At 38.9% G+C, this 12,808-nt stretch overlaps 2 protein-coding genes and 1 non-coding gene across 3 annotated transcripts; 1 reads left to right on the top strand and 2 right to left on the bottom strand.

The window, feature by feature from the left end:
• Positions 1 to 2,162: 2,162 nt before the first annotated feature.
• On the bottom strand, positions 2,163 to 4,948 carry LOC146622468 (cell adhesion molecule CEACAM6-like). The gene is made up of 7 exons (XM_085365159.1): positions 4,909 to 4,948; positions 3,393 to 3,743; positions 3,075 to 3,296; positions 2,714 to 2,986; positions 2,445 to 2,526; positions 2,311 to 2,344; positions 2,163 to 2,206 (listed from the first exon to the last, which is right to left on the bottom strand). The coding sequence occupies exons 1-7, from the start codon at positions 4,946 to 4,948 to the stop codon at positions 2,171 to 2,173; spliced, it is 1,038 nt and encodes a 345-aa protein (XP_085221285.1). The 3' UTR covers positions 2,163 to 2,170.
• A 1,404-nt stretch (positions 4,949 to 6,352) lies between these two features.
• On the top strand, positions 6,353 to 9,193 carry LOC146622467 (uncharacterized). Its single transcript, XM_085365158.1, has 5 exons — positions 6,353 to 6,437; positions 6,816 to 7,042; positions 7,531 to 7,678; positions 8,899 to 9,021; positions 9,111 to 9,193. The coding sequence occupies exons 1-5, from the start codon at positions 6,353 to 6,355 to the stop codon at positions 9,191 to 9,193; spliced, it is 666 nt and encodes a 221-aa protein (XP_085221284.1).
• A 2,924-nt stretch (positions 9,194 to 12,117) lies between these two features.
• trnaa-ugc (transfer RNA alanine (anticodon UGC)) lies at positions 12,118 to 12,189 on the bottom strand. The gene has a single exon. It is a non-coding gene; the product is annotated as a tRNA-Ala (tRNA).
• Positions 12,190 to 12,808: the final 619 nt, after the last annotated feature.

Raw genomic sequence — 12,808 nt, 5'->3', positions numbered from 1 at the left:
AAAGACTATGAGAGCGATGGCGTCATGTGACCTGTGAGCAGAAGAGAATGCACATGCTTATTGTAAACTCAAGGGGGAGCAGAAAGTGTTGTAACCAATGAAAGCCATATGTCCACACATCAGCAATGTGGCTAACATAACACACTGGTGTGAAGGAAGACTTAAAGAGATCACATGTCCTCTCAGTTTCACCCAGGAGAATTCCTATTCACACTAAGGCTTGTGGGCCTCAATTGTTGAATTAAACATTTATATTTTCTCCCTCCCTGCGCCGTGAAATTGAACAATGACCCAGTATTAACGAAGGCAACCTTGCAGCTCAGCTTTTTCTTCTTCTTCTTTCTTTCTGCATAAACCTGTTATGTTTTCTGTGCTTGTCATTCTGTCTGTCAGCTAAAAATCTGAATTGATTCCGATAAAACTTTGTAGGAACATAGAGTGAGGTCACGTTAACGATCCATTAAAATTTGGCTTACATCCACCAAGGTCGTCTAGGTCAAGTTAATCATTTATTGGACAAAGATAAAAATCCTTATAACTTAGAGACTATAAGACCATCAAGTGTGGTGCGTATTGGCAACGTATAGAAAGCACTGTATGAAGATTTTAAATTTCATGTCACATGACCGCTGACCTCTCCTCCAAGGTAAAAGTAACTAATGCTATATAGAGCTATTTACAACTACATTTATATTACCATTGTTTTTATTAACAACATTTGGGCATATAAGGACTGATTCAGCAGGTAAAATAAGTATTTATCATGTCACCAATTTTCTAAGTAAATGTGTTTCTAAAGGTGCTATTGACATGAAATTCTCACCAGATGTCAGTAATAACCCATCCAATCCACACATGCAAGGGAAATAAACCACAGATGTCCACAAATTAGGTGTAATAATGGGAAATGACACAGGGAAAAAGTATTGAACCCAGGAAAAAAGGGAGACGCAAAAAGATGTGGAAAGTCATGGCACCAGAGGAAATCTATCAGTAATTAGAAAGCAATGCCAAGGCCAAAATTGAAAAACTCTTTAGATGCCAAAAAACACACCATGTTTAAAAGGCACTACATATATCTCCCCAACAACACCATGCCAACATGTTTAATATAACTGAAGGAAGGATGAATGAAAAAATGTATCTGCTGCCAGGATAATGAAGATGAAGGTGGACGTTTCAGCAAGACAATGATCCCGAACACACAGCAAAGGAAACTCTCAGTTGGTTTCAGAGGAAGAAAATAAAGCTGCTAAAATGATCCAGCCAATCAGCTGACCTGAACCCAAGTGAAAATCTATGGAAAGAACTAAAGGTCAGAGTTCACAGAAAGGGTCCACTGAACCATCAGGACTGTTTGTGTGGAAGAATCACGACTGAGCAATGCATGCAAATAATTTCTCTTTAAATAGGAGGCATTTTGAAGCTGTAGTCACCAACAAAGGATTTTGCACAAAATATTGCATAATGTGTGGATTTGATCAGTTTAGCACCTTTGGAAGTATATTTACTTGTTGACGTAGTCAATGCTTAAATATTATATTATCCATCCATTCGCTTCTGCTTATCCTTTCCAGGGTCGCTGGAGCCTATCCCAGCTGTCATGGGGCGAGAGGCGGGGTACACACTGGACAGGTCGCCAGTCTGTCGCAGGGCTAACACATAGAAACACAGACAACCATTCGCACTCAGATTCACGCCTATGGGCAATTTAGATTAATCAATTAACCTATCCCGACTAACAGCGTGTCTTTGGACTGCGGGAGGAAGCCGGAGTACCCGGGGAGAACCCACGCAAACACGGAGAGAACATGCAAACTCTACACAGAAAGACTGATGGTGGAATTGAACTCAGTACCTTCTTGCTGTGCAGCAACAGTGCTAACCACCGTGCCCCTATTATATTATATTATATTATATCATATTATATTATATTATATTATATTATATTATATTATATACAAGTTTTACCTGCTGTATATGGATATTCTAAATATCATGTTACTTTAGACCTCTGATCTCTTCTTCAAGGTTGAATAAGGTCAAACTTTCATAAAATGTTTCCTATCTCTAAAACTTGCTTTAAAGCCTGCTGCTTTTGTACTGACAACATTTAGCAAATGATAATAGTATGTGTGGATTCTTGTTTTCTGGGTTATTTTTACCCATTTCACATTGTCATATTTTCATAATCATTGCTGTCCATCTGAAACATAAAAGGACAGCATTAGACATTTTGTGAGAGACGGTTATAATCAGTTTGAATCAATATTTCAAACAGACCCGAGTCCAACGTGTCATCCTTCTCACCTTACTGTCCCCAGCAGGATTACACCACCCCTTCCTTTAACAAGGAAACGAGAGACGTTTGCAAACACAGCACAAAAACATTCAAAATCATCCAACTGCTACTAAATTAGGAGTAGTTGGTATGATTCACTTACCGAACCCAGATAATAATCAGTGTAAGGAAAAGCATCAAAACCACTTTGACTCCAATACCAAAAAGGAGGATAACACGATCAACTGTTAAGAAAAGTAGGAGAAAATGACAAATGACCAAGCCTGCATAGTTTCCTCTGCAAAAATGTAAAAATAAATGCACATTTTTTTTGAGCCACTAGATTGGATTTCTTAACAATTTTATGAAATATCTACTAATAATTTGCATCATTTGAACAATAGGTTATGCCCACTCGCCTGACAGACTCACTCTTTGTTTCTTCCACTTCCAGCAGGACCGCCGTCGAGTTGCTTTCTCCGAGACTGTTCCCGGCCTGGCAGAGATAGACTCCACTGTGGGACACCTCCAAAGAGGGAAGAGACAGCACCCGGCCCGAGGCCACCTGAAGCCTGGAGCTGGAGCTGTACCAGGTGTAACTATCTGCTTCAGGGTTAGCAGCGCTGTTGCAGGTAAGATTCACATTGCTGCCCACTGACAGGAGGCCAGCCTGACTCACCTCAGCAGACACGTTCAGTGGAGAATCTGCATTAAACAAAGTCACTGGTTGCACTTTGTGTTGTATGAGTAAAAACTCAGCTTGCAAGAATCAATATTATCTTCATCTACTTACACTGAACATCCAGAGCAGCAGGGTGTGATTGCACTGACTCATACCCCTTGACAGTACATGAATATTTCCCAGTGTCTTCTGCCTGCGCCCACAACAATGTTTTTGTCATTGGATGTCCATCTTTGAACCAGAGTGTGCTTCCAAGTTGGCACGATGTCACACATTCAAGAGTCACCTTTTCTCCAGCTCTCACTCTCTCCGGCTGCACTGTGGCTCTCATCTCTGGATGTGGGTCAGTTAAATATTTTTTTTTTTAAAAAGAACAAGAGGCTGGAAACATTAAGTCTGGAGAGCAGGTTTAATGTAAAATCACTTTACCTGAGACGGTCAGATGCACAGAAGTTTTGCTACGCATTCCTATCGTATCCGTGCCAAAGTGGAAGTAGTAATATCCAGTGTCATTAACCTGCAGGTCATGAACTTTCAGGCTGCAGTTGTGCTGCTGGTCGCCAAGATATTCATAACGATGGCGATACGACAGAAGGTCGACTGAAAGCTCAACTCGTTTCCAGACACCATTTTCCAAACGTCCCTTGTACCATCCAGTCGTTCTAACAGTTTCCCCAGCTGTGTAGTTGTATACGCACCTAAAAGTCACAGATGATCCCTTTATAGCACAAAGATCTGGGTTTTCAAATGTCACTGACCGAGCAGCACTCACAGTTCCTGCTGACAGGTGATGAAACACGACAGAACATATTTTGTTAGTTTCTTTTATTATTATGGAGAATTCAAAGACAAGACGTAAAGGGGAAATTGAAGTAAACCGCTGAACAGTGTGTTTTTTACTTCTTACAAAAAAATGAGGAAGTGAAGTTGTCAAAACAAGGCAACAACAAGAAGGTGAAGATCACTCTGCTGTTCACTCTTATTCGGCCTCCACTAACTGCAGCTTTTTGTTGTCATCATTTTGGTTTGGCTTTTCAGACTGAAACAAATAACCAAACATTGACCTGACAGATACTAAAACAGTCAGTTAATCAGGGGAAATTACCTGATTACATGATTGCCAGCAGTGCGTGTAATGCAAATACTTTCAAATGTGCATGTGAACTGCCACAGTGAAAACTGGGTACGTGTTTTGGGTACAGAATAGGAAAGTAAGTAGGTTCCTTTAAGAGAGCAAGTAGAGGTTGGGTGTGTTTCTTTTTTGTGACGTGACTGTCTAATTGCTATCAGATAATATTCTTCTGGCAGCTCTCTACCAAGCTTTTCATATTTGATGGATTACAATCGGTTCCGATAAAATTTAAGGAGAATAATATTGCTGTTCTCATCCTCATCAATGTTTTTTCTTGCTCATTTGTTGCCTTTTAACTTTCAAAGAGGAAAATCCCACTGAGTACTTTTTTGTATTTGAGTGTCTGCAGTCGCTGAAAATCACACATCCTGAAACAGTTAAACAGCATTTTAACTGTTTCAGCATTTAAGTCTTCCACTGCTACACATTAGCAACTGAAAGTCCAAAACATCAAAGTGAAACTTTGAAGAAAAAAAGATGGTTGGTTGTAAAAATTTGAATCTTGGAAAGTACCTGCTTTCAGAATAATATAATCCCTCTACTCATTGTCTCATCTTTTTATTTATTCCTGTTTGATGCATCATTGCTTCAGCAGGTACAGTCATCTTAACAACTGTGTTATTTTCTATCCTCATGTTCCACATTCACTCTTTGGCTCTTACAAAGTAAAAGCAGCCCCATGCAGTGTAGACATAACAGATAATTACTAAGTATACTTAAAAAAAAAAGTCTAGAATTGCAATCAAAAGAAGTTTTATTCCATTCCAAGCTTTTATGTTATCTTAAAACTCAATTGATAAATAATCTTCTTACCTGACTTCACAGTCAGGAGCAGCAGCACTGCGATCATCATCTCCACATCAATGCGCAATATTTCCACACAGCTTTGAAGTCTTGGCGTCTACTGTAGCTGATACAGTAGACGCCAGCTACACATTTCTGCATTCTGCTCTGTAGAGTTGCATTGAGACTTCTGCATGAACTTGAGATTCAGACAGTGGGAGGGCTCAGCGGTCTCTCACCCATCCTCCATTATGACTCATTGCCAAAAATGTGACAATTTAAAGTCAGGTGAAAAAACAACAAAACAGAAGACAGAATGGTTTTATTTTAGCCTTAAACTAATTTAATAACATTTGTGAAACCCATTCATAAATAAATTACAGCAAATATTCATTTATTTGTAACTTATTATTCACTTTTTTCAAGATTTTTTTTATAAGCTGGCAGATGGGGAACTTGTGTTTCACTAGTTCAACTTCCATTTCTGTTATTACTCTCACTTCGTAATGAAAATATGACAACTTTGAAAACAAATGCCCCTCGATTATTTTTTCCATCCAGCCAAACACCAAAATGTAAAAATGAAGAAAACCCTCTAACAGAAGGAAGGCATTTCTGGCAGGTCACGATCATTTACCATGAACTTTGTCCCTTGTGCCTTTTTTAAACCATTCAAAGAGAAGCATCACTGATTGAAGGGTGAACAAAGAAGACAGGTTTAAGACATTTGTTTGTGTGTGTGTGTGCGCGTGCGCGAACCTGACGTCTGACCCAGCTATAATCGGTTCAGGCTGGGCCTGCATAACCTGTTTGTTACTTGTTTTCATCAATCCAGCTTGCACATAAGGAAGTTCTCCACATTCCTAAAAGCGCCCTGTTGTCCTGAACTTCTGAAGCGAGCGGATGGAGATAGGCAGAAAGAAGTGAAGCAGCGAAGGGTAAGAAGTGTGAGGACAGTGACACTGTTATGGACAGTGGGCGCAGATGTTCGTCACAGCGGCCGGTCTCCACCACATCTGTGCAATAAATAGGATTTTCTTTTTAAAGAGGCACCGTCAAACAATCTTCAAATAAGGAAGCTTTCTGTAGAGCTGGTTGGGAAATTCCAGTTCGTTTTGTGCTCAGTGTATGTAATTTCATTTGAAATTCATATGTTTTCTAAAATGAAAAAAGTAAGTCATTTGCTCAGGTGACATAGAGCAGCATGTTAGATTGCATGTATGTTTAATTTATAGTATTTTTAAAACTATGTTGTTGTCAATACTCTCAGTTTGCTATATCTAATTCTAGAACAGTGTTCATCTACTGCTGCACTACACCCATGAAAAGAATGGTTGCATAAATAACTGGTTATCTACACACTCCCGCACACAGGCACCCGTATAACCTGGTTTTGCATTCACTGAACTTCTTTTATGGTTTATGAAGTTTTTGTTGTTTGCAGGTTACTAACTGGAACTATAGTGAAGAAAATATGGACGGAGAAATGAGGAGCAGAAGGGCGCTTCCTCTGATGTGCTTGTTTCTGACTGTGCTCCAGATCAGCACACCTTCCTCAGGTAAACCAACCACATCCATGACTTCCAAAATATACTTTGCAGTCACTGAGACATTCCTCTCTCACGCTTCCTCATTCCATCGTCGCAAATCTTTCCATCCATTTCATTCCAGTCATTAGGCTAGATATACATTTAGGAGAGGAGGTGTGACTCTGTATTTGGATATTTGTTTTGTATTTATTTTGTGAAATAACTTTGATGTTATTTACTTTCTATAAGAATTTTTTTACTCTTTAGTTTTACCAAATATAAATTGCTGATATATTTGGGTTAGCAGTGCATTTGTTAAATTGCAACTTTTTACTTTTTACCTGATCATTTTTCTTCCTTCTCTCTCTCTCTCACGCGCATGCATTGATCACCCAATCACTGCTCCAGCTCAAAACACAACTTTGAGTACTGCTAGCACCACCACCAAAGCTCCAAGCACCGGTGCTCTCAAGTACAGCACACAGCCATCTAACATCTCAGTGGGTGTGGGAGAGCCTGCAGTGTTTCACTGTGGCGTGCCCGAAGCGCATCCGAACCTCACGTTTACCTTGTATGGGAGTAATCACAACTACAGCCTCACCTGCCCCGGTGGCCACGTGGAAGACATCCCCCAGGTGAGGGAGGGGAGGGGGGAGTGACCATGTGACTGTTGTTTTCTGACAGGAAACAGCTGCTATTAGATTACAGGGAGTCTTTCTGAAGAAGCAGAAACAGGATGTGCACATTGAGGAACAAATATGACAAAGCTTTTCTAGGAAACCAAAGTAGAACCAAGTCACATTTACAATAAGGTTACAGCAGCCCTCACTGTGCCGTGGATTTATATATTCTAAGCGTGTCTGCATATTCATTTTTTTCATTGTAAGTGGTCATTATAAGGACATTCAATCATGAGTTTAACATGTTTGCACTATGGTGCATTTTCAACTCATCCCCATCAAACGACCCAGGATCATTTTATAGTATCATCGTCTTACGTGTGTTAAGATTGTGTTGACATTGTAAATTGACCACCATCAATCACCCTATGAAAACGTCTTCTTTTGAAGCACTTTTGAATCCCTTATTCAGTCTCCTTTCTCTCCTCTTTCTCCATCCTCAGGCTGTCTATGGACGTTGTGAAATGAAGAATGGAGAGTCGCTGGCTACGTGGACCCTCCTGGGAACTGCCTTGCCCCACAACGGCACAAGAGTAGTTTGTCAGCAGCTGAGCAACCCGAGAGCGCTCTCTGCCGTCCTGCATGTTTATGGTGAAGTATTGAAATACAGTAAAACTAAGTGCATTGCCTAACGTTGCATGTCTTCAGTTTAATTCAATCCAGTAGTCTCTTGGGTTCAGGTCCAAGTCGCTTTATTTGTACCTTTCAGTAGTTGCAGTTTAATCAGATGGTTGCCCCACTTTGAGCGTTTCCCGTAGTTTCTTACCATTAAAAGGGGGTTAAAAGGAGAAATAACATCATCTCCTAGTTCTTTCTCAGAGGGGATCATCTGACTTTTGGGTTTTCTCTCTTAATTGTAGGACCTCAACATTACACACTAAGACCTGTCAATTCTCTGTGGGGGACACTAAGTCTGAGATCACTGTTCCCAACAAAATGTTTGCAGTCTATGGAGTCCTGCTGTACTGTCAAGAGGACACCCTGAGCTTAATGACTTTCCACAGACAATGGGCATTGCAGCTTTTACATCTTATGGCAACAAGTTTAAGTGATCATTTTTTTGCAGATAAACCACTAAAACTCAAATTGTTTCTTCAATATGAGATTCTTAACTTCAATTTGGCAGCATTTCATTAATGTGCAGTCATTTTAACCCTTTAGCTTTTTATTGAGTGGTTTGTTTGTTTTTTGTCAGTGTTCATTTTCAATCTCTCCAGGAAGTAGAGGACTGAGTGAGGCAGAAAAGAGGAGATAGAGAGCATATAGTTTTACCTACCTCGAAGCAGGACGCACCTTATGACAAACTGAAAGTGTAATAAGCAATGCGTCTTTTCAGCCTTTTCAGTTACACACACACACACAGTACATAATCAGGTGCAAGTCTAATTTCTAATGTATTTACTTTGCCGAGACTAGGGCTGCTCTGGTTACATCATCCAGCTCATCCATATATGGGCATTGAGATTTTTGGACATTTCTAAGCACACAAACTACAGGGAGGTGCTCATCTCTGAGGAATGCCTTAAAACTGAAAGCCTTCTTCATCATATCTGTTCATGGCATGACTTGGATACATAGGATCCAGATACAGTTATAATCTTAGATATAGTGATCTTTTTCTCCTCTGATAAGGAGAAAAAGAATGATACCCTCTGAAAGGTGAGACCTCTCTTAAACACGATGCAACAAGGCTGGCTCAATCTGCAGAGACCACGAAAAGCCTGTGTAGTTGAGACAGCATGTAAAGTTTCCTTTACATGGCGGTGTCCTGTTTTGCACTCATGTTGTTTTTATTTTTACTTTATGCCTAGATACTGGTGCAACCAATGTCCTTCTCATTGGCTGTATTCTTGGAGGATTCTTTGGCGTCCTGTTAGTGGCAGCTTTGTTATACACCTTCCTGGTCAAATCTGAGTCCTTCCAGGAATGCTTCGGTGAGTGATGGATAAATTTATTAGCACAAGAAATGACTGAGAAGAATAAATAGACTGACAATTAATATACAATGTGTCTGTGCTTTTAGGTGGGGAAGAAACCGAAGATGATATGATCACTATTGTATCAACGGAACAAAAGAAGAAATCAAGTCAGGATGTGACAGACTGAAAATAGATACACAAACTGTTTTTATTTTGTTACCAGGCTAGCTAAAGTGAGAGCTGGACTGAGCCAAGGTCTGGAGATAATGCTGTTGCAAATGTTTAAAATCAATACTTTTACTGAAAGTGCTCATAGATATGACGAGACAATCTGTTCCTACACTTTGATCTGTTCAATTTAGATGCTTTGAATAATTTCTTCTCACGCTTTAAATTATTCGTGACCACAAGCCAAATAAATCTTGCTTACTTACTTAAAATTAGTGTATGTATGTGTGTAGAGAAAAGAAAAATCAGGCAGACAAAGAGCAATGAGCTCATTTACATCTAAATAAGTCGTTCTCTTAGCTTGAAAAACAACACTGGTATTTTATAGCTGTTTTATTTTGGAAATATTATAATTCCACATTTATGCAGTGCAACGACGCAAAAATCACCTGTACCAATTCTGATTACTTATTGAAAGGACGATGTGATTTAGGCCACTTAAACTTGAAATTGTGATTACAAGTAATTTAGTATCACTTGATGATTTTGAATCTGTAAACATGTTTTCATCTCAGCTCCAGGTGGAAGGAAAAGGAAAGAAATGACGGTGCATTGTAGCCAGTCGGTGCCATGTTTTACTACATGGCACTGACATTTTTCTCTCTCTGCTCCATTTATGCCTGCTTTTGAAGGCTTTCAGCCTGACAATGGGCTGCTCACTAATGCAGGAACTACATGTGCTTTTAACAGTAGGTCAGTTTGTCCACTTGAGGGAAGCACTTACTCTGAGGAAAAGCTGATCATCAAAGAATGACTGTGAATAAAAACTCTTAGTCAACATAATTTGCATATGCTAATAAATTAAAAGTACACTGTAGATGTTGATGTACTGGAGTTTATTGAATGAAGTGAGCATCTATATTTATATGTTGCTTTTTCCATAAAGACAGCACAGAGAAGAGTTGCTTTAAGTTTTTACAGCTCAGGGTGTATCACTCTTTATTCTTTGTGTGTATGTGGTTATTTGCCGTCTATGCATTCTACTTTAATTTTTTCATATATTAAATATATTTGTATGTTTCTTTACATATATCTTGCTGCAGCTGCTCACACTTTTCATGAGACACACTGATGTTAAAAATAAAAGCTGAGTGCACTTTAATCCAGCCCTTACTGATTTTTTTTCTCCATATTGAGCTGTTTGATTCGCTCTGTGGGTCACTATGTAATCTTGGGTCATTAGTTATTAGAGGAGCAGGTTAGGTGCTCTAACTCCTAATCAATATATCAAAAAATCATTCTATGACCATGTTTTTTGTAGAATCCAGGCCCAGAAAAGCCTAAGAAGATAAGTTAGATAAAAAACTACGTTTGATACGGCCTTTCGTTGTGTTTAATGAGATATCTGGATGTCTATGTCTATGACATTTGTTGTAGATGTAGGCTTGATTTTCTTCTGTAGTCTGTAGGAAGTTTACCATCAGATTTTTTTTCCTTCTATAATGTTGTGCTGGTCAGACCTTCTTGTATTCACTTTAGAACAAGACACCCGGATGAATTGTCCCTGCAACCACAAGTCAGTAATGCGATTAGACATCACAATATCCGGCGCAACATCTGCTCCCATTTCTTTAGTTGAATCTATGAAAAATTCCACATTTTTATACAACAAATACAAATTGTTGTATAAAATCTGATTTTTCTACCTATAACTGCACATCACTTTCATTTGCAGTCTTGGTTCTAGTTAAAGTGAACTTTTATATCAATCCGGCTTCAACAATGCAGATGGTTTTAGAGTATTAGACTGTACTCTCTTCTCTTCTCTGTTTATATTCAAAATTAAGAAAGGCAGTCCACAGCTAATCCACATTATGAATTATGAAGCTTTATGATGATAACTGATGGATTTTCCCTTCACATGTTTGGCTCATTATCCTGAGTCAGTTAAATATTTCAGAACGGCCGACCATACCAAAGGTTTTATTTTAACAGATCCAGTTTGAAAGTCCTTTGCTCTTTTGCCTTCTGCTGATATCTTCTTTTATCATTTCATCATCTTCTTCTGCACTTCAGTCATTTGGACCAATAACTAAGACTCGTGAAAGAGACAGAGGTCAGTAGCCTGTCATATTGAATAAGATTCAAATTCAGACATTTACCTAACCTTAATTTGCCAACTAAGCCCAGAGACTGGCTGGATTTGAATGTAGAAAATCTCTTTGGGGCTTTAAAACACAGAGCATCAGAGCCTTTTACTCCACCACACATGGCTGCATTTGGGTCCATTTGCTTACTTAAAATTTGTTTTTTTACGATTCCCATTTTCTTACATAAGGAGCAAATGAGATCAGGCCACTTTTACTGTCATGGTTTTTCTAGTAGAAAGAAACGTCTGATCCTTTGTTAGACACACCTACATTTTATGAAAACTTTAGGGAAAGATTGATGTGGAGGCAGAAAAGAAAGAAAATAAAAATCCTTCTCACATCCACAAATAAGTCCAATGTAGAATCTCACTCACTCAGCAGTCTTTCCAGGTACATCTCTTGTCATCCCCAGCGTGTCTTATCTTTTTTAGATGGAGTGTATTTGTCAGGTTGAGTGGGCAGTCTATTTATTATCTATTTATTTATTGCCTGCTAAAAGACAATATGACAGAAAACGTTTCTGAAAGTCTCAGAAACACCATAAGTGAGCAAAAAAAAGGTTCTGGTCTAAACAGTTTCTTAGTGACCGCATACATTGGGGTACATATCTCAGCCAAAAAAAGCTGGATTTTGTGGGATAGTCAAAAACTCTGGACACATTTCGATACATATTATACAGCAACTCGGAGTAGATTACATTAGATGAAACTTTATTAATCCCTCGGGTGGATTCCTCCAGGAAATTCAGTAGAAGTTTTGAGCTGTAGCTCAGAAGCTTGATGGTATAAAAACCTGGAGATGCTGGGGATTGAACCCAGGACCTCAGACATGCAAAGCATGTGCTTTACCACTGAGCTACATCCCCTGACAATATAATGAAGCCTGGGAATGAATTTAAACTGAATGAGACAATGGAAAGCGTTCTTGTATGTTTTCAAGGCAGTTCTCCCAAATGTCGTCTGGAATACATTCTCCAAAGTAATTTTCCCGCTTAGCAGAAGAGGAGGCGCCTGCAGACAAGAGAGCGTCAGGTGGGATTTTAACATATTTTTCTACATGCTACTCTCTATTATAGTCTCAAAATTAATTTATACCTGACGTTACCTGCAGGTAGCAGGGATAAGATGTTACTTTGCAATCCCTATTTCCTTTGTAACTGCTTGAAAGAAGCAAAGACCCCCATTCATGCAAATATCGTATAAATATATACCAGATTTGGTGGGGGTTTTAGCAGTGGGTAATGCTAGGGATACAGGGTTAAGATTGAACTAAGATTAACTCTGTTTCAAGCTCCATACAAGACTGAATATGATTGAGCTGTTGTTAAAACCTCACTTATTAGTAGTAGTGGGAGTTAACTGGATTGCACACTTATTAAGAAAGAAATTAGACATTCTCAAACAGATGCAATTAGTTTCCCAATTAGAGAGAAAGGAAGAGTTTTCCCAAACTATTTCAACAAATATAAAATAAAACATGTAGTG

This window comes from Diplotaxodon limnothrissa, linkage group LG11 (assembly GCF_057381915.1).
Source record: "Diplotaxodon limnothrissa isolate DT_005_m linkage group LG11, D_limnothrissa_male_GT1.1, whole genome shotgun sequence".
Classification (NCBI taxonomy): Eukaryota; Metazoa; Chordata; class Actinopteri; order Cichliformes; family Cichlidae; genus Diplotaxodon; species Diplotaxodon limnothrissa.
This window is presented reverse-complemented; position numbering and strand designations above follow the sequence as displayed.